This window comes from Ylistrum balloti, unplaced genomic scaffold (assembly GCF_031769215.1).
Source record: "Ylistrum balloti isolate Yb309-2 unplaced genomic scaffold, AGI_CSIRO_Ybal_v1 Utg370444, whole genome shotgun sequence".
Lineage (NCBI taxonomy): Eukaryota > Metazoa > Mollusca > Bivalvia > Pectinida > Pectinidae > Ylistrum > Ylistrum balloti.
Genome location: NW_026782296.1, coordinates 315,798 through 342,524, shown reverse-complemented (window position 1 = coordinate 342,524; position 26,727 = coordinate 315,798). Strand labels below are relative to the sequence as shown.

Genomic DNA, 26,727 nt, shown 5'->3' with positions numbered 1-26,727 from the left:
CAAGCAGTAGGAACTGCTACCAGATACGTATATATATGTCTCTGCTGCTAGTGTCCTTTATGTTGGCCTTACTCTATGGACATAGTGATGGACAGAATATTTGCAAAATGAGATAACTAAGCTGTATGATTTTATACCGATGCAAATCACGATTTTGGGTTCCTGTCAACTTTCATTTCCAGAGTTATGGCCCTTCAACTAAAGTATCATTTTCTGCATTTTTCATAGATGAATGTGACTTTGAAACTACATTTTGAAGTTCACTTGCGAAATCATAACATGTAAGTTTGAGTATTTATTTGGTCAACTTATTTTTTCCACAGTTATGGCCAATTGACTAGAAAATGGTACATTTGTATCTCATAATTCCATAGATTGCACACATGCACTGAAGGCTTTTCCAAAAATATATACATGGAAAGCAGTCATTTGTAAGTAGAGGGCAGCCGACGTTAATCATGTTACAATGATTTATTGCAATGTCTCGCAAGGCACATGTATACATTTATAGTATGCAGTCCAAGCGAACTATTTCAGTTATATACATAACTGTGGTTATATAATAGTAGGGCTACTTTTATACAGTCATGCTATGCAAGCATATTCTAATCATTAGAAGTGATGGCCATACTGTTATTTTATAACTACAGGTTATCATCTTTAGGACAGCAAGCACTTTTTAGATTTAGCTAATGTTTTGAGGTAAACACTCATAAAACCCGAGTGTAATTTCCTTTTAGAGCAAATTTTGTTATACAATATTTATTTCCACAAATAACACTTGGCAACAAATAATGCCTTTTCTTCATTTTTGCAGTAGTAAGCTAGAAGTAGTCCCCAAATAAGCTGAAATACTTTAATACAAGGATGGGAGGGCTTATTTTGGGATAAATATGGTAATCATGAGAGTCTCATTTAAGTTGAGATTGTTTTGTGACACTCAAAAGCTTTATCTTATCTGCATTTTCTAATATGTGTCAGTGTACAGTATAGTATTGATTGATCTAATAAAGTGCATTTTTGTAACAGCACATTTCATTTGCTAGCGTTGAAGATTATTTTCATGATCTTTACCCACATCTCTACAGAGATTAACTGCTTAGATCTCTCATCAGTATTTTAGTTTCACAAAGTTCCCATTATGGTATTATCTGCAAACATATGGAAGAGAAATAAATTTGGTCAGAAAACTGATCTTTGGGTACTCCAGAATTGATAGTTTTTAAGAGATGAATCAAAGTTTGTCAGTGGTGATTATATACATGTATCTGCAAGTTATATTTGCCTTATTTATTAAATGAACATCAGAAAGAACAAATTCCAAGGTTTTTTTTTTATTGGATGGTATGGCTTTGTTGGTCAGCTGATTTGTCTGTACTAATTAAGAATTGATGTGATTAACAATAACATTTGTCAGCTGTGTAGTTATAGATAAAGAGTTTTCCGTCATTGCTCATTTATTTACACATCTATCCCTTAAATGCATCTTACAAACTGCAATGTGTTTTAAGTCTTTAAAAGAATACAATGTATGTCCTTTATTTTCAACATTCAGAAAATTGCATTGCTATTAACATATGTATAATTTGTTTTAATTATGCACCTATGCATTACTAATTAGCTGGTTTCTAATTTATTATTATTCATCTTTATTTGTTTTTTTTTTTCTTTTTGATGTCAACTGGACACAGAGAATTCTAATACCTTAATGAAAACTTATTTATGCAGGCAAATTTAAACAGATCGCTGTACCCAAGTTATATGTATTTCAATGATGACTTTTTCTCTTTTAGATTGGAAATGCTTCAAAGACTATAAGCTAAATCCATCGTAGGATTAAAATATGAAAGAAAGCTTGATACTGTAGAGATGAATAAAAATGGATAGCAGGATAAGTGAGAGGGCAGTTGCCTCACGCCTTCTCCAGTACCATATAGACCTTACTCGCATCAAGAACAACTACAGCACACAACTTGCCTCATTAACGATAATTCAAGAATTCTTAAAGAATGACAAAAATGGCAATATCAGTCAATTGTTCATGGACAGAGGACTTTTAGAAACTCTTTTGATAACTGTGGACTCGGCACTAGATATCCAGTCAGAATTGGCTTCCCTTGATGTATCATTGAAATGTCTTTGGTTTTTGTCACAGCTGTCAATAGGGCCTCTTCAACGTATGATATCAGGCGACGTTATGAGGTGCCTGCTATACTTGTTGAATGTTAACGGCAGCATTTATCATTTTACATCAAAATTTACAAGAAATTTTCAACTGCTTTGTGAAAACAAGCACTTGATAGGGAGAATAAAAACCAAGATAATGTCTTCAGAAATGCACAAACAAGTACACAAACTTTCAAATCTAAAGTTAAAGGATTTGGACATGTTGCCTAGCAACTTAAAAATTTGTTCATTGTTTGACACCAGTGATTCTGACAGGGATGTGAATATCACAGATCATCTCTTGGAAAATTTTAAACAAGATTCCTGGCCAAACATGATAGAGATTGAGGAAACACAAGAAGATGAGGAAAAGTGGGAAGACATTTTTGTGTCAGATGTCATTGATGGACCATTATTTTGGGCACACATAGGCATGTCTACCATCGAAACAGTTCACAACATAAAGATGGCCTTAGAAACAGCAAATCTCCAGCCAGCTAGATGTACTGTAGGTGACATTGTTGTTGCCGTAAAGACACTGGATACTAAGCAGTCTTTTTACATGCGGGCTAGGGTTATTAAGGTTGATCAGTGGAAGGTCCAAGTCTGGGCTTTGGACTATGGATACAAGATGGACATACACTGTGATCTAGTATATACCTTACCAGACCACCTTAGTACACACAAGTTTCCTCCACAAATATCGTTGTGTAAACTGGCAGGTAAGTTATTGTTGCAGAATAATAGAATCTACTTGCCTATTCACTTTTCTCCTTCTTTTTCCTCCTCAATATTATGCTTGATCAAGGTGAGTAGAATAGTTCATGGATATGAAACTTGTAACAATAGAGAAAGAAAGATTGAAGCTTTAGAATACAGCCATTAATATGTTTTTTGTAAGTACAGTATATTTTTACTCCAATATTTTTAATGAAACTAACTGAAATGTTGGTTTTAGTAGTAATTTTCCAAACAGTATTGAATTGTACTAAATGCAATTCTCTAAACAAAGTAGTTTGTCTATTGTTTATGTACTAATACTATATTTACGAAGAAAAAGAGATCCAACGTCCAAGAGGTAAGGCTGGTAAGTCCAGTATCACTCCACAGCGGATTCCCTGAGGTATTAGGAACGAACATTTACTACATACCTGTTAATATTTCCAGCCGTAGGAGAGACTTCTCATGTATTTATATATACCGTAGATAACGTTGTTAATTGTTGTATCTCTTTATCAGTTTTATAATTTCTTTTTATTGATATTTGTACATTACATAGCATTAGCCTAGGGCAAAGCGGAACTCCGCTACTATCGGTTTACTTGCATTATGACATCACCAATTAATTACGTCATTGTAACTAGTGTACTCTCTTTGACATTGGTGGAAATAACATGTGTAGTTGCTAGGCACAGGAGTATATAAAGTCCTGCTTTTTGAATTTGCACTGTTCTGAGAACGGCATACCTAGTGTGCCGAAACTAGTCAACTAATAAAGTTACAGAAGATCTTCATTGGCGTTGTCTGGTCCTGCTTACCGATTTTTTAATACTATATTTATCAGTAATACACCCATGCTTAGATATAATCCCACCTATATCCAACTGATGTTTGCCATATATTAAAGTATGATGTCATGTACTTTACAGGAGTATCACCACCACCTCGCCATCAGGTTATCCCACAGCTGGCAGCCGCAATTCTCAGTAACATCTGTCAGAAAAGTATTCCTGCTTGTAAGTTAAAAATTTAGTCCTCTAATATAGGACTTGTTCCTCAAACAATGAAATATTTTGTATTTGTTTGCTATATTTTTTAGTTCCAGTAATAGTTCAATAAGAATTTTCATCTTCATACATGTTTGAGTGATGAGTATCTGTGTTTCACAAGTTTTCAAAATAGAGTTGAAAAGGAAGCAGTGTAGTAAAGATATGATGTCCAGATTGTGATAAAATCAGACTGTTATGTGAATTGAATAAATTGATTTGAGACGAAAGATCTGATTTCAAGTTAGAAGATAAAAGGAAAGGGTGTAAAATCTGTAGTCCTTTAAAAATGCTACTATGTGTAAATGTAAATGGAAACATGATGGAATTCTATTGATATGATTGTTGTCAGGTGAGATTTTGGCTGAGCAAGGTGGACTAGAAATCCTTGAGACATTTATATATCTTTGTCCTGAGCCAGAAACTATCTGCTGTGTCCTGAGACTGATCACCAACATCTCCTTCCATTCAAAGATGTCCTCTAGCATCTCCAATAGTAACCTCACTGAGTGTGTTTTAGGTGAGACCATTATAAACCACACTAGATGTATTTTAGATGTGAACCACACTGAGTGTGTTTTAGGTGAGACCATTATGAACCACACTAGATGTATTTTAGATGTGAACCACACTGAGTGTGTTTTAGGTGAGACCATTATGAACCACACTAGAAGTATTCTAGATGTGACCCACACTTAGTGTATTTTAGGCGTGAACCACACTTAATTTGCTTTAGGTAAGAACATTATCTCCAGTATGAACCACACTAAATTTATTCAAGGTGTGAAAAACACTTAATGTATCTTGTATGTTTGAAAAATATGTAAACCTTATGCTATAACATTTGTGAAACTTGAGTTTTTAACATTGACTTTCACAATCGATAAGTTTAAGAATGAATGTATGGTTGAAGTTAGATTTGTGTGACATTCTCATATGAAGTGTAAAATTTTTACTTTCCAGACAGCATATCCAAGTTCCTGGTCTATCCTCCTGCCTCACAGAAGAACCTGTTGGTTTCAGGGTTGAACTGTCTCTGTAACATGCTATTCAAAAATGACAAGGCCAGAGACAAATTCTACCATCATGAAGGTTAGTCACAAGTAAAAGTGATATAGATAGAACGGGAAAGTAGTTTCTCAGGTTGCATGTGACAGTACAGTGAGAATCAAAATTATTTTGAAACACTTCTAGTTAAAAGTATAGCATCTGATACAAAGTCTACCACCTTAAATGTAATTCAACATATCAAGTTAAATTTCTACTTGTGTTATGTCAGATTACTTTTCAAAGGTATTTAAAAGTAGGTAAGAGAGAAAAAAATGTTCAGTCCACGCCCCTGGGGCTACTTTTTTGACCCAAGGGGAAGAGTAAACATTTATTTTCGGTTACAAAAACAAGCACATGGATGTCATCTTCTTAAGAAACATACAAGGTAAATTCTGACTGGACTTGGTCAGAATGATCTTTTGGGGAAAAAGATTAAATTTTGTATGAAATGAGGACCTGAACATACTGAGGCCGCTTAATGGAGCTCAAAAGCTTAGGCTAAACTGTAGTAATTCTTTACTTGTTGAAAATTCTAACAAAGCTACAATATAGATGGTATTGACTGTAGATAATTAATTTGGTAAGGATTAACTGTAGGCAACACGTAACCTGTACACATTAGCACCTCTGTTCTACCACACACAGTATCTGGTGTTAAACAGTTTCTAGTTCAGGCATAACAGGGTATACAACCCTAATATGAAGGAATAATGAAAAACCTTGCCATTGTTGGGGTTCGAAATAGCAACTGTTACATTTCTGTCTCTAGATGAACTCAACCGCTTACCAAGAGGGAAATTCCCACTAGCTAGTAAGGTGACTTGTACTTTCAACTTCTACAACACTCCCTCCTTCACAAAGTTTGACCCCAAAGACAACAATTAAGGTTCAGTATCTCCAAGGAAGCATCTCATTCTCATATAATATATAACTACCCTTGGAGTAGTCAACAGCACTAAACCTTTAATAGGAAAGAGTAATTAAGGGCACCCTGTGTGGGGTTCAAACAGCTGACCCTTCAGTCTTTAGGCAGACACTCTACTGCTTGACTAATGGGAAATTCATTCTAGCAAAGTCTAGTAATGCAACTTGTGCTCTCAACTTCTACACAACCATAGTTTCCTGAAAACATATAGCTTTAAATCCTTTTTCCTCTTAAAGAATTAACGTAAAACAAATGGTAATTTTTTGTTGCTATAGGTATCAACACCTTAATGAAAGTTGTCTTCCAACATCCTAACATCAAATACAAGATTTACCATGCTGGGACACATCTGCTTCGTATCTTTGTCCGAAGAATAGACACAGAACGATCTACAGTGCTGCATCATAGGCGCACATTGGGAAGACATCATGGCAACAGTACAGGCAGATCCAAAAGTCAAGACAAACATGTTGACCCAAAATTGAAGAACTGTCCAAAGTATGAAAGTATTTTAAATAAAGAATTTGTATTTTAGTAGAAATATATCATAAACAATTACACTTGTACTTATGTAATAACTCTTCATGGTATGAAACCAGTGAAGTGGGATTCATCAAATCAGGATGTTAAAACTACAAAATAGTAATAGGAACAACATGATACCTGTCATAGGATGTCAGAATAAGTAGATATTATAATATCCTTTACACCAACGGGTACTACAGTGCTACATATTTAATGAATATTGAGAAGTTTGCAGAACTTCCATTTATATGAGTTTATGCAATAAGTGTTAGAGTTTTTCACTTTACTGAGCCTCTGGTGATGTATAAGGAAAATATAATATGATATGGAAACTTATGACAGATTCTGTACATAACATAACCTTCAAACTTTTGGAACTATGTATGAAAAATAGTTTTTTATTAGACTTGATGCACAAACTTAATTGGTAATGTCCTGATTCAATATCTTTTTGGGATGACATCACAATGCATTTGCTACCAGAGAGTTAAAATGTCACATTGGAAAAAGTGGAAGCTTCAGCCAACAGCTCCTTTACGTCATATTACATGTTTCATAACAAATTAATTAGTAATAGGTGTTGTTTTAATAACAGGGTAGATATGTGATTATATTATGTTCTCCATCTCTCTACATTCGATTTCTTTAAAGATATGGAAAGGTTTTGGTCCCCTGCCTTATCACACAAGTATTCTCTGTTTCCCGGTATTTTCCCACACAAGATCAATTAAGCGTTAACATTTTCATTCTGAAGAATATGAATATTTTTACCAATAATACTTGGTATGTAGTTTAAATTAGGATAAAAGAATGTACTTACCTGATGGTCAAGAGTGGTTTCGAAAATTTCCACTTGTGCGGGACACTTATTCAAAATGATCGGAATAGAAGAAAATGATAAGAAATTATATCTTGACATGAATAGATGTAAATAATGAAATGTACTATTCTATTTAGTGATGGAGCTCTCATTGTATCCTTAAAACCATCTGTAGTGTTTATACAGGTACAGGTAAAGTATAATGAGGTTTTACAATAGATTGGGTGATTTGGAGTTTATGACATTTGTATTGAATATTGATATATGATTTCAGTGAGTTTGCCAGGATGATACAGTCACTTAACATTGAAGAAAAACAATTAAAGAACACATCATTTCAACCAAGAATGTATGAGGTAAGTTGATGAAGGTCATACATTTGTGAAAATCTCATATAAAAAGAAACTAGCTGTTGGAAATAAATTCCCCTATTAAATATTATTTCTTTATTGATAACATAGGCAGCTTTTCATGTAAGTTGGCCAAAATGGTTCAGGTGGCCTGAAATTGTTCCATGATAAACAAGGTAGTGGGAACTGATATATATATAGATATAGATATATGTATATATAAAGGTCAAAATATACAGTTTCTGAATATTCTGGTAAAATAAACCAAAAATGATAAATCATAAATACATGAGAATAAAAAAAAATGTGTGTACATGGATCCTGCTCTATACTGAAATTCTGAAAACTAACAATTTTCAGCAGGTTAGTTTCAAACAGGTATAACTGGACTCCTCAGTCTGCATGTTCTGAATGTTCTAAAGGTCGTCCTCAGTTTCGATGTGTACCAGGTGTTTCTCTTCAAGGTCCAGCTGGTCCAACCATTTCAGCTGCTTACTGGTATGTGAAAGCAACCTTTGTAATCCAAGAATGCTACCACAGGAACTATTGTTTTTTGTTTGCTTGTACTTATCTATCCAGCCCATCTGAAACTACAGGGCTGTCAGTCAGTTACAGTCAGTCTTCCACTGGTACTAGAAGAGGTAATATTAATTTGGTCCCACCTGTATTTGCCAGTCAGTCATAATTGGTGTTAGAAGAGAGAACTACTAGCTGTCTTTGCCTGAATTTGCCAGTCAGTCGTCATTGGTGCTACCAGAGAGAACTACTAGCTGTCTTTGCCTGAATTTGCCAGTCAGTCATCATTGGTGCTACCAGAGAGAACTACTAGTTTGTCTCTGCCTGTATTTACCAGTCAGTCATCATATGTGCTACCAGAGAGAACTATTAGTTTGTCTCTGCCTGTATTTACCAGTCAGTCATCATATGTGCTACCAGAGAGAACTATTAGTTTGTCTCTGCCTGTATTTACCAGTCAGTCATCATTGGTGCTACCAGAGAGAACTATTAGTTTGTCTCCGCCTGTATTTGTCAGTCAGTCATCATTGGTGCTACCAGAGAGAACTATTAGTTTGTCTCCGCCTGTATTTGTCAGTCAGTCATCATTGGTGCTACCAGAGAGAACTATTAGTTTGTCTCCGCCTGTATTTGTCAGTCAGTCATCATTGGTGCTACCAGAGAGAACTACTAGCTGTCTTTGCCTGAATTTGCCAGTCAGTCATCATTGGTGCTACCAGAGAGAACTATTAGTTTGTCTCCGCCTGTAGTTGTCAGTCAGTCATCATTGGTGCTACCAGAGAGAACTATTAGTTTGTCCTTGCCTGTACTCACCACTCCCAATGGTACAAGAGGATTGAACTATTAATTTGATCTCCAAGCCGTCAATGTTCTGAGCCAAACTGCATTTTAGATGTACCATTTTAACACTGCGCTTTATATTCTTTATTTTTTTATACAAACAGACAGCTTGGTCAGATGAGTCTGATTCTGATGAGGACTGCCACCATGTCACACGAGTCAGCGAAGATACAGGTAGGTTTCAGCAGGTTTAAAATATCATTGCCTTAAAATGATAGCTGGAAAGTTATGTAAATGACATCTCCTTAGATGTTTAGGTCGTAATGTGATGCTGCATGGTTTTAAAACATATAGGAATACAACATATAGATGTTCATAATCAGTATTGTATAATAATGAATACAAAAAAATGGCTTTAGTCTGAATACCGCTTAAGTCTGCTTTGTAGATGAACTTCTTTAAACATGTAGTCGAACGCTGACAGACATTGGTCTGACTTCTGTTTTATCTTATACTCTGTTATATGCTGCACCCTTGGTCCCTAGTTCTGCCCTTTTGATTTTTGGACTGACTAAATAGAAATGTGACCGACAGGTGGCCATCTTGGATTTTGACAAAAAATACTGGATGGGTCTTTCTCAAATTTCATTTGCTGAGAGGGAGTATGTCATCTTCATGTAGGTTTCCCATCTTCAGTAGTTGTGACCAAAATATCTTCATTAACGTGTGTGATTACATGTTTTCTCTGATAGCTTTTGCACTGCAGTGTGTACAGTACTTTGCTTTCATGTTGTATTGGTGTATCTGTATTACAGACGGCAGCAGTAGGCGTGTAACAACATGTGATGCTGCATATTACTACGGAAAATCACCTGACAAGACATTCATTCTTGGTAAAAAATATGATTCTTTCGTAAGATCTACTTAGTTCTTTTACTTTTTTCATTGTGGAGAGGTTGTGTTGTGAATGATTTTTAGCTATGATGTTATGTAGAGCAATCATTTCTGAGCTCAAAAGCATCATGGGTATTTGTAAAATGTGTCAACATTGATATCAACAGCCTTAGATTATTACATAACGATAAGATTGACAGGGTCTTTGATGATTTATTATACTACTACTGTTTTAGTTATATAAACTGATCTTTATAGAATACTTCATTGTACTTTCTGATACTAGTGATTTATAGAATAGACGTGTCTTTATTATAAATATAACGTATTTACTTCTTTTCTGCTTAGGTTCTGGAGTGGAATTTGAGAATGACACAACACATGAATTACGGCCAAATAAATCCACTGACAAGGTTTCGCCTTCTGTCTTGGCCAAGCATGTGTGCGGCTTCCTGAACAGTGGTATGTCCCTTACTACCATATTAAACAGTTGTATGTCCCTTGCTACCATATTAAACAGTGGTATGACCATTGCTACCATATTAAACAGTGGTATGTCCCTTGCTATCATATCAAACAGTGGCATGTCCCTTGCTACCATATTAAACAGTAGTATGTCCCTTGCTACCATATTAAACAGTGGTATATCCGTTGCTACCATATTAAACAGTGGTATGTCCCTTGCTACTGTATCAAACAATGGTATGTCCCTTGCTACCATATTAAACATTGGTATGACAATTGCTACCATATTAAACAGTGGTATGTTCCTTGCTACCATATTAAACAGTGGTATATCTCTTGCTACCATATTAAACAGTGGTATATTCCTTGTATCATTGGTATGTCCCTTTTCTATCGAAAACAGTTATCTTGTTTGCAAAGGAATAATTTTCCCTGTTTGAATCTTTTGTACTGGTGTTAAAATGACTTGATACAATCTTAATGACAATAAACCTTATTTATTTTACAACAATTGTGACTTTCAAACTTATATTAATCACTCTGGTTGGCCCGGATGAACGTGGCAAGGGGTCTTACTGTGGGAGGAAACCAGAGTACCTGAGGAAAACCCAAGAGGTCGGGCTAGTGACCCCATACCTTTTCACAACCATTCCTGGCATTGAACACCGGGCGTTTTGGTGAAAGGCAATTATGTTACCACTGCGCCATCCAACTTTTTTTAATACAATCTTGTCGATATACTGCACAACTTTTGGGTCTATTGTCTTATTGAAGCAGTGGAATATGTGTCTGAAAGTAGGACAATAGAATATAAAATGTGTATGTATACAACATTTAAGTGTTTATGGCTGCTGTTACCATTATTAAATTTCTTAGATCATGAAAGAAATAACAAAAATGGAGGTTTTTATTTCCTATAGGATCCCATTCTGATTACAATGCTTCAACACTGAACAAATTTATACAGAAATCTTTTTTTGTCAAAATCAGATTTGGCCTTGGCATCGGAAGTTGTTTTATATTTTCAATCAATTGAAAACAATATATAAGTTTGAATTCTATCAATTCTCTCAATTTTCTTAGAAATGAAATCACCTGATACATGTTGTAAAAGCAATGTTACATTTTTGTAGGGAAAGGTGGCAGCATATACATTGGAATTCGGAATACTGTCCACGGTGTGGAATTGAATCGAAATGACCGTGACGATTTTCGTCTTAGTGTGGACCGGATGATGTGTGATAAAATATTACCTTGTGTTCTTCATTCCATGTTTGATGTTATTTATACACCTGTTGTGGAACATGACAAAGAAACAGACACATTTTTGCCTGTTGAAGATCTCTTTGTGGCAGGTAGGGGAACTGAATGCAATTTAAGTGTCACATTAATGAACAACATCAAAGATCTATATCACTCAGTAGATACAGCTATCAGAAATTTTACAGGCCTACCATAGCTCTTGATTTTAATTTGTGTTTTCTTGAATGGCAGTGTGATTTTGAAAGAGTTACTGCCCTTGTTGTCTTCATAATGTTAATCTTGTAAGGAGGTCTCCTCTCCCAGTTTACGACCAATTTCTTTAAAACTTTGCAGACTGAATCACCATGATAGGAAATTGTGTTTATCTTCATGGCATATTGATTTTGTAATTTTGAAAAGCGTTATTGATCTTTGTTTTTTTCGGCGTTTTGATCCTGTCCAGATTTCTCCTCCCCCAGTTTTTTCCAATTTCTTTTAAGTTTGATAGCATTTAGTGTATTATATAAAGATATAGCACTATTTTTGCTCTTGACTTTTTGACTCATTACCATTTCCATATTGAAAATAATTTTCATATAAGCCCTTCATATCTCTGTGGCCTAGGATAGGCATACATTATTCTGCTCTGCTGTATTTTTTGTTGTAATAGAAAAATCGTTATTTCTATCAGAAAACAAGCAATGTCGTTTCGTCTTTTTGTCCAAAAGAATCTTTCACTAAATTAAACAAGGAAGGTTTTTTTTTTTTACATTTTTGAATTGATAACTCCAACAAAAATTGTGAATGTTTTCATTCTATTGGCTAAACACCATTAATTTTGTCAGAGCGAAATTGATTTTTGAAAAAAGAATCTTTACTTGTCGAAATGCTCACCAAGACGGAATGTGTACTTTGCTGTTGATATTCTTCCTATAGAGATCATCATAAAGCATGTGCCCAATAGTGTCATGTACACTACAAAAGACGGGGAATGTTACTACAGGTTTGGAGCACACACATCTCTGCTGTCTGCTCAGGTAACAATTCATTTCATTTTTAATTTTTCAAGGAGGGAAAAGTTTAGTTAATAGAGCTTTGATTATCCCTCCCAGCCATTTTTACTGGTGGCCTCTTTACTACAGGAGCTCTGTCTCATGTCATCCAGATTACTTGGTTGAACTACACATTTTGGATCTTCAACTGAGGTTGCCAAGTCAATGATTTTTTGTTTTAATAAATGTTAATATGAACAAAATTGTTAAAGCCACTTTTCTGATACTGAAAAACATTATTTTTTGCATTATTTTTACTAAATTTTTACCTGTCTAAGTGCTGACCAACAAAGTATGTATACTTCCATATTGTTATCCATCTTGCAAAAACAATCATCAAGTTCGTGTCCAGAATCTGTTAAAAGACCAAAAATGGATATTGTAATCACTGTCATTCATACAGTTAAGCTTTTGCTCTTTTTGTGATGATAAACACAAAATGGCAAAAGTTGAAATGTTTGATACAGTTTTCCATGAATAAGTAATTAAGTATCAAACATGTCTTCCAAAGTTAAACACTTGAAGAAAAATGGATGCGTTTGTCCAAAAGGAATAAGTGGTAAAGTTTTCTGTATACAATAATGTCCTTTTCTTATAGACTGCAAAATTCACCATTTTTAATGATTGACTTTCCCAATGAAGTGTATTACAGGAGATAATTTGATGTTGGAATATCACTTACTTGACAAGGATTATAGATTATGTGTAATTCTATTGCATTTAACAGGAGATGAGACAACTCATTATTGTGGAAGAGGAGGATATTTTTATGGAGGAAATCAAACAACTTTCTATGGAACTGGAACAACTAAAGTCTAAATAATTGGTGTCACATGTCAGGGAGATAATTGTATTCCTGTCCTGTATCATGTCTGATGGAGATAAGGGAGACAATTGTATTCCTGTCCTGTATCATGTCTGATGGAGATCAGGGAGATAATTGTATTCCTGTCCTGTATCATGTCTGATGGAGATAAGGGAGATAATTGTATTCCTGTCCTGTATCATGTCTGATGGAGATAAGGGAGATAATTGTATTCCTGTCCTGTATCATGTCTGATGGAGATAAGGGAGATAATTGTATTCCTGTCCTGTATCATGTCTGATGGAGATAAGGGAGATCATTGTATTCCTGTCCTGTATCATGTCTGATGGAGATAAGGGAGACAATTGTATTCCTGTCCTGTATCATGTCTGATGGAGATAAGGGAGATAATTGTATTCCTGTCCTGTATCATGTCTGATGGAGATCAGGGAGATAATTGTATTCCTGTCCTGTATCATGTCTGATGGAGATCAGGGAGACAATTGTATTCCTGTCCTGTATCATGTCTGATGGAGATAAGGGAGACAATTGCATTCCTGTCCTGTATCATGTCTCATGGAGATAAGGGAGACAATTGCATTCCTGTCCTGTATCATGTCTCATGGAGATAAGGGAGATAATTGTATTCCTGTCCTATATCATGTCTGACGGAGATAAGTGTATCCCTTCACTAGTTTTCTGTGTTATGGAGATACCTTTTTGCCTGCCATGTATCATGTGTAAAGGGAAACTACTGTTTCCCTTCCCTTTATCAGATGTAAGGGAGGTAACTGTATCCTTGCCCTTGTCAGGCGTAAGAGAAATAATAACATTCCTATTTTTTATCATATTTAAAGAAGATAACTTTTTCTTTCATCCTCCATTGTGTATAAGGAAGACAATTCACTGTCCTGTGGTCTGCAGAAAGGAGATAACCTAATCTCTTATTCTGTATCACGTATAAAGGAGATAACTTTATCATTGGTCAGTATTAAATGCAAGGGAGATAACTATATGCATGTTCTGTATCATGTGTAAGGATGTATCTGTTTCCATGACCTGAATATTGTGTTTGAGGAACAATTCAATTTGTGACATAGCTTAAATAGATGACTTCATCTGTCTGGTTCAAGTGGAAAGGATGTAAGGAATGTCTTCCTGTCGATGTCTGAATCTGGGATCTTCTCATAAAAACAAAGAATATTTATCATGTCAGTAATGTATACATGTCAAATCACTAATTCAGATTGACTCTTCACATGCACTTCCAAGAGTTGAGTCGGAGAATATGAATATATAACAGAAAAGAATAGATACAATTATCCCTCCCTTCCCTTTGAGATAAGATTTGGGATATTCAGGGAAAAATAAGGTATAAAAGCTACAGATATCAACAGTTCAAGAAGGAAAATACTGTTCAGTAAACATTTTTTTAGGTTATCTGACACAATGGGTCAAGATGACATAGAACTATTGCTGTCGTGCATGGTCCATCATCAGGCACTGTGTGTAAATTGTCCTCTCTAAACTTTTCCTTCATAACACTACTCCTGTGCAGTTTTCAACCAAATTTGATGTAAAACATCATTGGGAATGAACAATATTTTCCTTAATTTAAAGTTGGTTCGACATCTAGGGACCTGTTGTTGGGGCCCAAAATGGGGAAATTTGTCAATATCTTACTTCAAAACACTACTCTTCCTTAATGCCTGATTGGATTTGAGTCAAATTTTGTCAGAAATATCAATAGGGATCAGCAATAAGATTCAGAAAGTTGATTTGACCCCAATGGTCTTAGGGGAATTTCGACAATCTTTTGCTTCAAAATGCTACTTCTTAATGACGCCTGGGTAAATTTCACCCAAATTTGGTCAGAAACATTATTAGGGAGTGGCAATGATATCAGACATGTATGAAGGGATCACGATATTGACCTGGCTAAGTTTTAGGTTTAGGTTGGATCAAAAATCCAAACATGTCATACTGAACACTTAGTCTGAGCTACAGTTTTATTCACACCATTGATAAAACTATTTAGAGTTTAATTCATTAATGAAAAGAAACAGATGATATGTTGTTTTACAGCCTGGTCCAAACTTTGTAGGTACAGTAACCATTTTTAACATGATTGTGCAACTAATTTTCAAGAACAAAACTTACCATTTATGAGTTTATGAGACTTTCTAGGAATGTTCAGAATTTGAATTCATCAGATTATGTCAGGTCACCATCATTAAATTCTGTGGTCTGTCCATCGAATGATTGTCAGCTGACCATTAAGGGCCATGTCCCTGTTGTTTTTACCTCAAACATGGATTGCAGACAAAGAACATCAAAATTACGATGACTTTCATTTAGGACCAAGCATTGTTTCTTAGTTATTACAAAAAATGTACAAAAGCATTGTTTTTTTTTTTTTTGTGGGGGGGGGGGGGGGGGGTTATCTTTTTATTTTCATAGATTTTATTCCTAGTCACAGTCAATGTTGATTTAGCCATTTTATTACGACTTACTCAGTTGTACATGTTTATTAATGTGTTGTTAGTTATATTTAGTATATTGTATGGAGAAATTACACAACATCTCGCATTCTTTCCACATAACAAAAATCACTTGCTAAAGCCTGCGTTTTTTTTTGTTTTTTTTTTTTTGTAATTTTTAAAAAATGACTAACAAGAAGAGTGAATGAAACACCATACATATCAGTCACAAGTTTGTGTGACCTGATTCTACCACAAAAAAAAATCAAATTGTTTAAAAAAATTATTTGAGATACCATTGCATAAAGCTCCCTTTGAGTCAAAGTTCAACTTTTTAACCAATCAGAAGACCAGAGGTCATATACCACTAATGGTATGTTTTATTCAATGGTCAGCATGTTTACACAATGGTTTTGAAAGTGGAATTACACAACACATTGTGGGAGAAATACCTATTATCAACAAGGATGAGAAGAATGATATTTTCAAGGCTTGAAATCAAGAATGTTGATCTTTTTGTCGCATTCTACTGTTTTCAGTTATGATTTCCTTGTTAGATTCCTACTACAGTCAATAGTTTACAACAACCCTTATTGTTCCTGTACACTTGGAGTATTTATTTCAACAAATTACTGGGTGTGATTAAGATGTCATCATCACTGTTCAGGATTTAATTGAATCAAAAATATGTTTTTCTGTAGAGGTTTTAAAAAAAACCCATTAAGTCATTACTGTATTTTTTTTCAAGTTGATATGAGAATAAAAGTTATGTATATAAACAAACAATGTTTGGTTTTGCATCCATTGAAAAATTAGGTCATTAGGTCATTAGGTCATTAGGTAATGTAAGTTATGTTTTTCATAAGATAGAAGAATGTCCATCACTTCATATTCACATTTATCCTAGATTTATTCTGCTGGAACAATGTACAATGGACACCCTCCTCCCTAATCTTATTAAACAGTTTGTAAGTGTACAATGGACACACCCAACCTGGCCTTACTAAGTGTACAGTGTATATGCCTCTCCTGGCCTTATTAAAGGTAGTGAAGTGAACAGTGTATATGCCTCTCCTGGCCTTATTAATGGATTGTGAAGTGTGCAGTGGATATACCTCCCCTGGCCTTATTAAAGGGTAGTGAAGTGTACAGTGTATATGTCTTTCCTGGCCTTATTAAAGGGTATTGAGGTGTACAGTGTATATGCCTCTCATGGCCTTACTAAAGGGTAGTGAAGTGTACAGTGGATATACCTCTCCTGGCCTTATTAATGGATAGTGAAGTGTACAATGGATATACCTCTCCTGGCCTTACTAAAGGGTAGTGAAGTGTACAGTGGATATACCTCTCCTGGCCTTACTGAAGATCAGTGAAGTGTACAGTGGATATGCCTCTCCTGGCCTTATTAAAGGGTAGTGAAGTGTACAGTGTACAACCTCTCCTGGCCTTATTAAAGGGTAGTGAAGTGTACAGTGTATATGCCTTTCCAGGCCTTATTAAATGGTAGTGAAGTGTACAGTAGATATACCTCTCCTGGCCTTATTAAAGGGTAGTAAAGTGTACAGTGGATATATCTCTCCTGGCCTTATTAAAGGGTAGTAAAGTGTACAGTGGATATACCTCTCCAGGCCTTATTAAATGGTAGTGAAGTGTACAGTAGATATACCTCTCCTGGCCTTATTAAAGGGTAGTAAAGTGTACAATGGATATATCTCTCCTGGCCTTATTAAATGGTAGTGAAGTGTACAGTGTATATACCTCTCCTGGCCTTATTAAAGGGTAGTAAAGTGTACAATGGATATATCTCTCCTGGCCTTATTAAATGGTAGTGAAGTGTACAGTGTATATACCTCTCCTGGCCTTATTAAAGGGTAGATAAGTGTACAGTGTATATACCTCTCCTGGCCTTATTAAAGGGTAGTGAAGTGCACAGTGGATATACCTCTCCTAACCTTATTAAAGGATACTGAAGTGTACAGTGTATATACTTCCCCTGGCCTTATTAAAGGATACTGAAGTGTACAGTGTATATACCTCCCCTGGCCTTATTAAAGGATAGTAAAGTGTACAATGGATATATCTCTCCTGGCCTTATTAATGGTAGTGAAGTGTACAGTGTATATACCTCTCCTGGCCTTATTAAAGGGTAGTGAAATATAAAGTGTATATGCCTCTTCTTGCCTTATTAAAGGATACTGAAGTGAACAGTATATGCCTCTCCTGGCCAAATTTAGAGGGTATTGAGGTGTACACTGTATATACCTCTCCTGGCCTTATTAAAGGGTAATGAAGTGTACAGTGTATATACCTCTCCTGGCCTTACTAAAGGGTAGTGAAGTGAACAGTGGATATATCTCTCCTGGCCTTATTAAAGGGTAGTGAAGTGTACAGTGTATATGCCTTTCCTGACCTTATTAAAGGGTAGTGAAGTGTACAGTGTATATACCTCTCCTGGCCTTACTAAAGGGTAGTGAAGTGAACAGTGGATATATCTCTCCTGGCCTTATTAAAGGATATTGAAGTGTACAGTGGATATATCTCTCCTGGCCTTATTAAAGGGTAGTGAAGTGTACAATGGATATATCTCTCCTGGCCTTATTTAAGGGTAGTGAAGTGTACAGTGTATATACCTCTCCTGGCCTTATTAAAGGATACTGAAGTGTACATTGGATCTCTCCTGGCCTTATTAAAGGGTAGTGAAGTGTACAGTGGATATATCTCTCCTGGCCTTATTTAAGGGTAGTGAAGTGAACAGTGGATATATCTCTCCTGGCCTTATTTAAGGGTAGTGAAGTGTACAGTGTATATACCTCTCCTGGCCTTATTAAAGGGTAGTGAAGTGTACAGTGGATATATCTCTCCTGGCCTTATTAAAGGGTAGTGAAGTGTACAGTGGATATATCTCTCCTGGCCTTATTAAAGGGTAGTGAAGTGTACAGTGTATATATCTCTCCTGGCCTTATTAAAGGGTAGTGAAGTGTACAGTGGATATATCTCTCCTGGCCTTATTAAAGGGTAGTGAAGTGTACAGTGTATATACCTCTCCTGGCCTTATTAAAGGGTAGTGAAGTGTACAGTGGATATATCTCTCCTGGCCTTATTAAAGGGTAGTGAAGTGAACAGTGGATATATCTCTCCTGGCCTTATTTAAGGGTAGTGAAGTGTACAGTGTATATACCTCTCCTGGCCTTATTAAAGGGTAGAAGTGTAATTGGATCTCTCCTGTATTAAAGGGTGTGATATGTATATACCTCTCCTGGGGTAGTGAAGTGTACCTTATTAAAGGGTAGTGAAGTGTGCAGTGTATATACCTCTCCTGGCCTTATTAAAGGATACTGAAGTGTACATTGGATCTCTCCTGGCCTTATTAAAGGGTAGTGAAGTGTACAATGGATATATCTCTCCTGGCCTTATTTAAGGGTAGTGAAGTGTACAGTGTATATACCTCTCCTGGCCTTACTAAAGGGTAGTGAAGTGTACAGTGTATATACCTCTCCTGGCCTTACTAAAGGGTAGTGAAGTGTACAGTGGATATACCTCTCCTGGCCTTACTAAAGGGTAGTGAAGTGTACAGTGTATATATCTCTCCTGGCCTTATTAAAGGATACTGAAGTGCACAGTGGATATACCTCTCCTGGCCTTATTAAAGGATACTGAAGTGCACAGTGGATATATCTCTCCTGGCCTTACTAAAGGGTAGTGAAGTGCACAGTGGATATACCTCTCCTAACCTTATTAAAGGGTAGTGAAGTGTGCAGTGTATATGCCTCTCCTGGCCTTATCAAAGGGTAGTGAAGTGTACAATGGATATACCTCTGCTGGCCTTATTAAAGGGTAGTGAAGTGTACAGTAGATATATCTCTCCTGGCCTTATTAAAGGGTAGTGAAGTGTACAGTGTATATACCTCCCCTGGTTGAGTAATGTAAACTGGGTACCCCACCACATGTTTCGAGGTGATTCTACATTAGCATTTTGGATGCAAAATGAAATCAAACAATTGTGAAAGATTATTTTATCATTTTGTCACATCTGAATTGTTTTCAATTGTTATGATTTTCATAATTGAGATAGGTATGTCTGCTTTTTTTTATTTTTATTTTCTGTAGAAATTTTCCTTCGTGATACTTGCGAGGGCTATATGTAAGATAAGTAACGTACAAAATATGTATCCCTTGTGAATGAAATTTTCATTATCAATAACACAAAGCATAACCAACAACAGCATAGCATATATTAATTATGATTAAATATTTATTCTTGCTATAACAATATATCATCAGCAATACCTATAGGAAAGATGTTTGATAAAACTAAACACAAATTGTACAATTGTAAAAAAAAACACACAAAAAAAACCTGGACAGAAACAAAATGTCTGTTGAGGGAAACATTATACAACATTTTCAGGAAATGATGGCTGTAAGTTATGAAAAATTGATAACCAAACTTCAGGTGGAGGGAGTTAGCAGTTGATAGGTTGGATAAAACCTACTGTTAACGTCCTATCCTGTTTAATATTGCTACTGTAATACTGCTGACTGACAGAGTATCAAATCAGCAGTAAAAAGGATAAACTTCATTGGTTGCATGTTTCTGTTTTATGAATGAGATAAAAGTACAACGTTTTAGAATTACATTGTTTGAAGTGTGAATTACCACCATGTATAAATTTGTACGTTAACCGTACATGACATAAGACTAAAGTGTACTCGAACATAAACCTACTACACAGTACAAATAATACATTAATATATAATAAAAACCAATTACCATGTAAATGAAAGATCAACACAATAGTACAACATAGGTGATGTCATCGAAAACATATATTATCCAAAATCTGTACGCGTGGATATGCTGCTCGGAGAACTGTCTAATCCCTGAGGACACTCCTTAGAGAAGATACACAGCAATGGCAGGAATTCACGATGAAACTGTCACTATTGTCATAACCAGGTTTTGGTGATGTTAAGTTACGACTGTTTAGTTTGCTACAGATCATTCTGTTTCATTCACTGGATTTTTTCACACTTATAGCTTTGTTTCATGAAAATGTTAGGTCACTCCCTTATGGTAATGTTTTCCTAGAAAGTAATTATCAAGAAACTTTCTTCAGTTCGGCCTTGTCCTAATCACATATAGTGCTTATGTTTGGGTTCAGTTGGAACGTTATGACCTGCTGTAGAGCTTGTTGAACCACCAGCGTAGTCGGTCTTCAGGTTTCACCTCGGTGTATGCGGTATAAAGTGCCTGGGCATTTGCTTGTATCCATTCTTCGAAGTACTTCGTGTCCGGGTTTAATTCTCGTGTTTTTTTGTCGCTGTACATATGGTCCCAACGTGTGCGCATCAGGAACAAGAACATGTTTGCGTAGTCATCCTTCCATGGTTCGTTAAAAGAGCAATCACGGTATTTTGTATGGGTCATCTACAATAAATAATGATAGAAATGACTTTTTTTTCAATGTGAATCAAATGTTAATCTCATGTTGTTAACATTATAAACAAATATAACTGGTATCATTTTTCCTAGACGATAAAGAAAAGATATGCTTCATTTTGACATATACAATGTAGTTTATCGTAATCAAAGTATTTAAACACCAGACCTGATATGCTATTCTGATTATTAATGCGTTCTGAAGATAGAATCCCTGTATAAGTTTGATTCGAGGCCATTTTATAAACGTTTGGAATCCGATGAATTGTGTTGTTACTGGACATTGTTATATCACAAAATAAACATGATAAAACTGTCCTATCTATGACGACAGAGACATTTTCGCGACACGATTTTTTCAGGACAAAGACAACATTTAAGTCTCCCAATGGTATAAGCATATACTGTATGGTAAATTGGAATTTCCAGAGCCACACCATGTCTCTGGTAACCGCATATGGAACCCACTATAGCATCGCTTGTGAAGTTTACAGAAATTAAATAGTCTTGAAAACCATAACTGACATACAACAGCTTTTGAATTATTTTAGGCATTGAACTTCTCAAGCATTTGATGTTCTACGAGTCGAACTCCAAGTGTGAATCATATGCTTTCCTTTAACTCCTACATCAGACTTGTGGTATTTTTTAAAAAAATATTTACGGTCTAATGCATGAGTCAGTGAAAACTCGGGAAAGGTAAAAAAAAATCAAATTCTTTGCAATCCTATCCAGTAGGCAACTAAAGTTTGAGTACGGAGACATACTGTTGGCTACACTTGTTGGTAAAAGTGTTTGTGACTTACTGGTTTATCAAAAAACTGCAGAGGCTGTAAGTTGTAGGAAAGACACTGAGCAAAGGTTTGGCGCGACACCTTGCTGCCACACAGACTGATAGGGCCAGGGTTGACTCGTTTGTCCGTGAACATTGCTCTGTTATCGAAGATTTTTTCCACGATCGGTCCCAAGTCCTCGGCACTGATCATATTCAGGGGAATGTCTGTGTCCAAAGGTAGCTCTGGAATGTTGAACATATCAAAATTATATCACTTAACGATACTGCGGTGTTTTGGTGTCAAACTAATGAGATATGTATTTCATTGCCTCGATTCTCTTATTAACTGCATGCCATTATCACGAAAAGTAGAATAATACCATTAAAAATTAACAAATCATGTAGCTCATTATTCACCAGGGTACTTAATTAATATGTGTTTTGGTTAACCCTGAATAAGTGGAACAGTCTTACGTCTCTTCGTTTCTCGCTAGATTTTGAAAGAAACTGGTCAGAAAAGTCCCATCATACAACTATAGACTGGTATATTTTTCCGTCCCGTTAGCCGTCCGTATCTGTGAATCTGTAACGTATAAATTCAGATACAGGAAATATCGCTATTCGAGCAATAGTGATGTTTCGTGTAATAAGTCGTACCGAAGTCGAAATCCTGTCCGACCTTCCTGGGTGCCATGTAGTCAATGATATCCTCGTATCTGCGGGGAAGGGTCAGTAGAGTGAGCGGCACATCGTTAACACATATACATTGTTCAATCTCGGCCTTAGCAACCATGTGGCGTGCTCCAATCCCCTGGATGTCGGTCGTGTGTGGCTCGGTACAGTAAATTGCGTGAGGCACTCGCGCCTTTCTACATGCTTCCGCTATTGTCCTTCCGTACGCCAACTCATTTACCATGAAGCTTCGATCGTTACGGAAGTCCGACATTGTGAATATAAAACATCCATCACATCCTTTCAAGACATATTCCACGGTCTTGACACTTTGATTATCACAGCGAATTACTTCCACACCTGGAGGAGGGTCAACCTCCCCTTTCCCTCTAGCGCTGCCAAGTGGGACACCTTTTACTGTTGCCTTTTTGGCAAGATGGAAAGCAACTGCAGCACCAACTGCAGTGTCCACTCCTAATACCACATACACTTTCGACATGGTTCTGAAACATACATATGGGCACATATTTTAAGACATGTAATAAAGAAATATTTTCAAAGAGAATCAAAACTCTGGTGCCTCGAACTATCAATTTGTTCAACACCAAAATGACGTAAGGACGGAAGCCATATACTTTCCATACTTCCCCGGTAGGAGACATGAAATCTTGGAATGTTGAGGCATACTGAAGACTACCCAATTCCCTACAATACTATTTATGTAAACAGAAACTACATTTATGATGTTGTTGAAGGCAAGCTTCCCGTGTAATATACTGAAATATAGTGTTTCCTTACTTCAAACAATCAGCGTTCCCGAGATTGTGTAGTTATTTCATTACAAAGAAAGCTGTGATTATTTTGTCCTTCCAATCCACGTACGGTATTTGTTATTGTGTGTTTTAAATTTTTAAAAAAAAAAAAAAGTACCGTCATGATATTTGAATACAGGATTGCATGAAATACATAGCCCAATCACAAAACTACCAAGGCTTTTGGTCTTTGAACTGATTGTTCGCCCTAACGAAGACTGTTGGTTTTACTTAATGCTCTCGGGTTGACACGACACCAAGGACGGACTGGTACGTGGATATGGTATTGTGACCAGTTGGAGTGATAAACTACCCTATCCAGGTTTTGATTTTAATGTAGACAAATTCTTCACATGATTCCAGCTTCAGAAAGGACACCAATCCCAAAAATCAAAACGCTATCACGTTTACGTTTTGACTTGATTGGCATTGTCTTTGGAATATTGAGTAAATTATTCCTCTCTGTAGCTCGATGTTCGGCGCTTGCTGGAAAAGCCAGCTAGTGTCGTATTGCATGCAGACTGCAACCAATGAACGAAACAAAATATTACAATTTACCTCAGCTACCTTTTAAATATTACTCTATACTTGCAGGCAAATTTAGCTTCACGGAAATAATTTTAAACTGTTAACATAATTCTAGTGTGAAGTCATTGACTAAATTAACATGCTGATAATAGGTACAGTAACTGGCAGTGGTCCGGTCGTGTTATGGCCATTTAAAGGCTATTTAAGCTGATTGGTATGCTTGTTCAAATCGCATTAGTATACTCTCTCGATTTTAGTGGCTTCACGAAAATGTTACGTCTTAACCGATGTTGACTAAGTGACCTGTACATTTATCTGTTTATATAATTAATTTGTGTCTTTTTATCTGTGTCACATTAATGTATTCTGTTTAAAATTAGATCAGTCCCCGAGATTTATCGTAATCCTGCATGTCACGTTTTCGTTTATTTAGATAGTGCCACGATTGGGAATATACACATGCACTTGTAATTATGAAATTCATTATATGATAGAGTTTGTGCAACCCCCTTCTATATTTTGACATTTACCAAGACCAATTTTATTTGTCTAGGAATCAACCCTCTTGGTCCCTAACATTGATATTTAACGTCTGTATTTATACGTAATTGTAAGTGATATAACGGGTGTATTTACACGTACGTGATATAACGGGTGTATTTACACGTAAGTGATATAACGGGTGTATTTACACGTAATTGTATGTGATATAACGGGTGTATTTACGTGTAAGTGATATAACGGGTGTATTTACACGTAAGTGATATAACGGGTGTATTTACATGTAAGTGATATAACGGGTGTATTTACACGTAAGTGGTATAACGGGTGTATTTACACGTAAGTGGTGTATTTAAACGTAAGTGATATAACGGGTGTATTTAAACGTAAATGATATAACGGGTGTATTTACACGTAAGTGACATAACAGGTGTATTTACACGTAAGTGATGTATTTAAACATAAGTGATAAAAGGGGTGTATTTACTCGTAAGTGACATAACAGATGTATTTACACGTAATTGATATAACGGGTGTATTTACACGTAATTGTAAGTGATATAACGGATGTATTTACACCTAACTGTAAGTGATATAACGGATGTATTTACACGTAATTGTAAATGATACTGGTTGATTTCCCCCTGTAATTGTGTAATTGATAGGCTGTAGTTACTCATACCACCACTGACAGGGAACTCATTGATAATCAATCGTTTTACAATTAGAAAGGCCATCTACAACTTGGCGTATCTGTCGTTATAGTTTAACATGACCCCGACAAAAGGAGATCGATTTCAGGTTTTGTATACACTCATTTCCTTTTCAATAACAGAAGCGCTCCTGAAGTGTTCCTTCACAACTCAAAACCAAAATATAAAAACGAAAACTTATATTCTATTTAAATAGTACATCTTATAATAGGCCTATTATTTGATCGTGTCTGATCGGATTTGTTCAGTAAATATCATAGATCTGAAGATTTATGTGTAGAACTGGGGATAGCATTAGGAGGTCTTATCAAAGTGCCAATTTATGGATCAATATTTGTCTTACAGAGATAAATGTGGAGGCGTTGAATTCCGGAGTGTCTCTGTGATACCCGGGATCGGTCATACACCCCCTGTCAGGTCCATTAGTTTGATACTATAAATCAATGGTTTCCTGTAGTTTGTGACAAACCTACCACTGTTAGTGTTTCCATCAATTTTAATTTCTATCATTTACCATCGGTTACAGTTGGACAATGACTGTATGTAATGAGGGCGGGGTTAAAATCTGTTGACTCTAAACCAAACATCAGCGATCAGAGAGTTTGTAAAGGTTTCTTTAACAAAAACCTCTGGACGTTTAATGACCTTATGTTGAGGTTTCCGTCAGTAACATTAAGATTTCCTTTCTAAACTCCAGGGTTGGGTGTTTTATAGTCTCATGTAGATATTTCGTCAGTGATTACTGAATATGCCGGGAGTTTTCTTAAACTTATGTACTGAAGTCATTGCCCCCCACCCCATCCCCCCAAACCTCACCCCCACATCATCTGTAATCCAACCCTCTCCAACACATAACAGTGAGTTGATTGCGTCTGACTCCCTATATCGTACTTGGTAAGGTTGCTCACTTTCCAAACTTCCCCATGTCCCTTGTTCGAGTCATCTTTCTATGTTTCCTGTCCATTCAAGTCACACTATGCAACTCAATTCTGAAACTTAATTTAATTATAAATTCATTTCTTTTACCCTTGTTGAGGAAAATTCGTGTATTAACACTGAAGAGCTGTGCCAGGACCTCTGTGGTCATGAATGGACGTGAAAGATCCAATATATATAGTATATTTACCTACATATCTATGTGAGATCGCTGATCTGTATCGAAGTCCGGACGATAAGATTGTATACTAATTCTATCTGTTGAAGTGCAATGGTGTTAATGTGTTGCCTTGTTCATACATGGCTTGACCTGAATGACATATTTCATTGTAAAAAATATATTTATAAATTATCAAACGTGGGAATTAAGTAGTTAGTGTGAACAACGTATTATGAAAATCAGAACGTAGTAAATGCAAAGTCACAGACTATAGAGGTTTTGGCGTAACGAACGTGAATGCAGATTAAACGCAAATAGCATGAACAAATTATGTTTGTTTCAAACTAGTTACTG

The 26,727-nt window shown here is 36.0% G+C and overlaps 2 protein-coding genes across 2 annotated transcripts; one reads left to right on the top strand and one right to left on the bottom strand.

Annotated features, from left to right (window-relative positions):
• Window positions 1-256: 256 nt before the first annotated feature.
• LOC132554787 (uncharacterized) lies at window positions 257-15,753 on the top strand. The gene is made up of 13 exons (XM_060219100.1): window positions 257-281; window positions 1,794-2,888; window positions 3,816-3,902; window positions 4,285-4,452; window positions 4,896-5,024; window positions 6,183-6,405; window positions 7,527-7,608; window positions 9,063-9,132; window positions 9,714-9,791; window positions 10,141-10,254; window positions 11,391-11,612; window positions 12,436-12,536; window positions 13,279-15,753. Exons 2-13 carry the CDS (start codon window positions 1,880-1,882, stop codon window positions 13,372-13,374), a joined length of 2,379 nt encoding a protein of 792 aa, XP_060075083.1. The 5' UTR covers window positions 257-281; window positions 1,794-1,879; the 3' UTR covers window positions 13,375-15,753.
• A 5,253-nt stretch (window positions 15,754-21,006) lies between these two features.
• On the bottom strand, window positions 21,007-23,222 carry LOC132554796 (nmrA-like family domain-containing protein 1). Its single transcript, XM_060219109.1, has 3 exons — window positions 22,709-23,222; window positions 22,083-22,294; window positions 21,007-21,264 (listed from the first exon to the last, which is right to left on the bottom strand). Exons 1-3 carry the CDS (start codon window positions 23,220-23,222, stop codon window positions 21,007-21,009), a joined length of 984 nt encoding a protein of 327 aa, XP_060075092.1.
• Window positions 23,223-26,727: the final 3,505 nt, after the last annotated feature.

Bases quoted from the DNA above. Each gene is read 5' to 3' on its own strand.
- LOC132554787 (XM_060219100.1), top strand. From the start codon at position 1,880: ATGGATAGCAGGATAAGTGAGAGGGCAGTTGCCTCACGCCTTCTCCAG. The intron at 4,453-4,895 runs GTGAGACCATTA...TTTACTTTCCAG, and splicing joins CCTCACTGAGTGTGTTTTAG to ACAGCATATCCAAGTTCCTG. The intron at 12,537-13,278 runs GTAACAATTCAT...TGCATTTAACAG, and splicing joins CATCTCTGCTGTCTGCTCAG to GAGATGAGACAACTCATTAT.
- LOC132554796 (XM_060219109.1), bottom strand. From the start codon at position 23,222: ATGTCGAAAGTGTATGTGGTATTAGGAGTGGACACTGCAGTTGGTGCT. The intron at 22,295-22,708 runs GTACGACTTATT...TCAACATTCCAG, and splicing joins CGGACAGGATTTCGACTTCG to AGCTACCTTTGGACACAGAC. The intron at 21,265-22,082 runs GTAAGTCACAAA...TATTTATTGTAG, and splicing joins TGCAGTTTTTTGATAAACCA to ATGACCCATACAAAATACCG.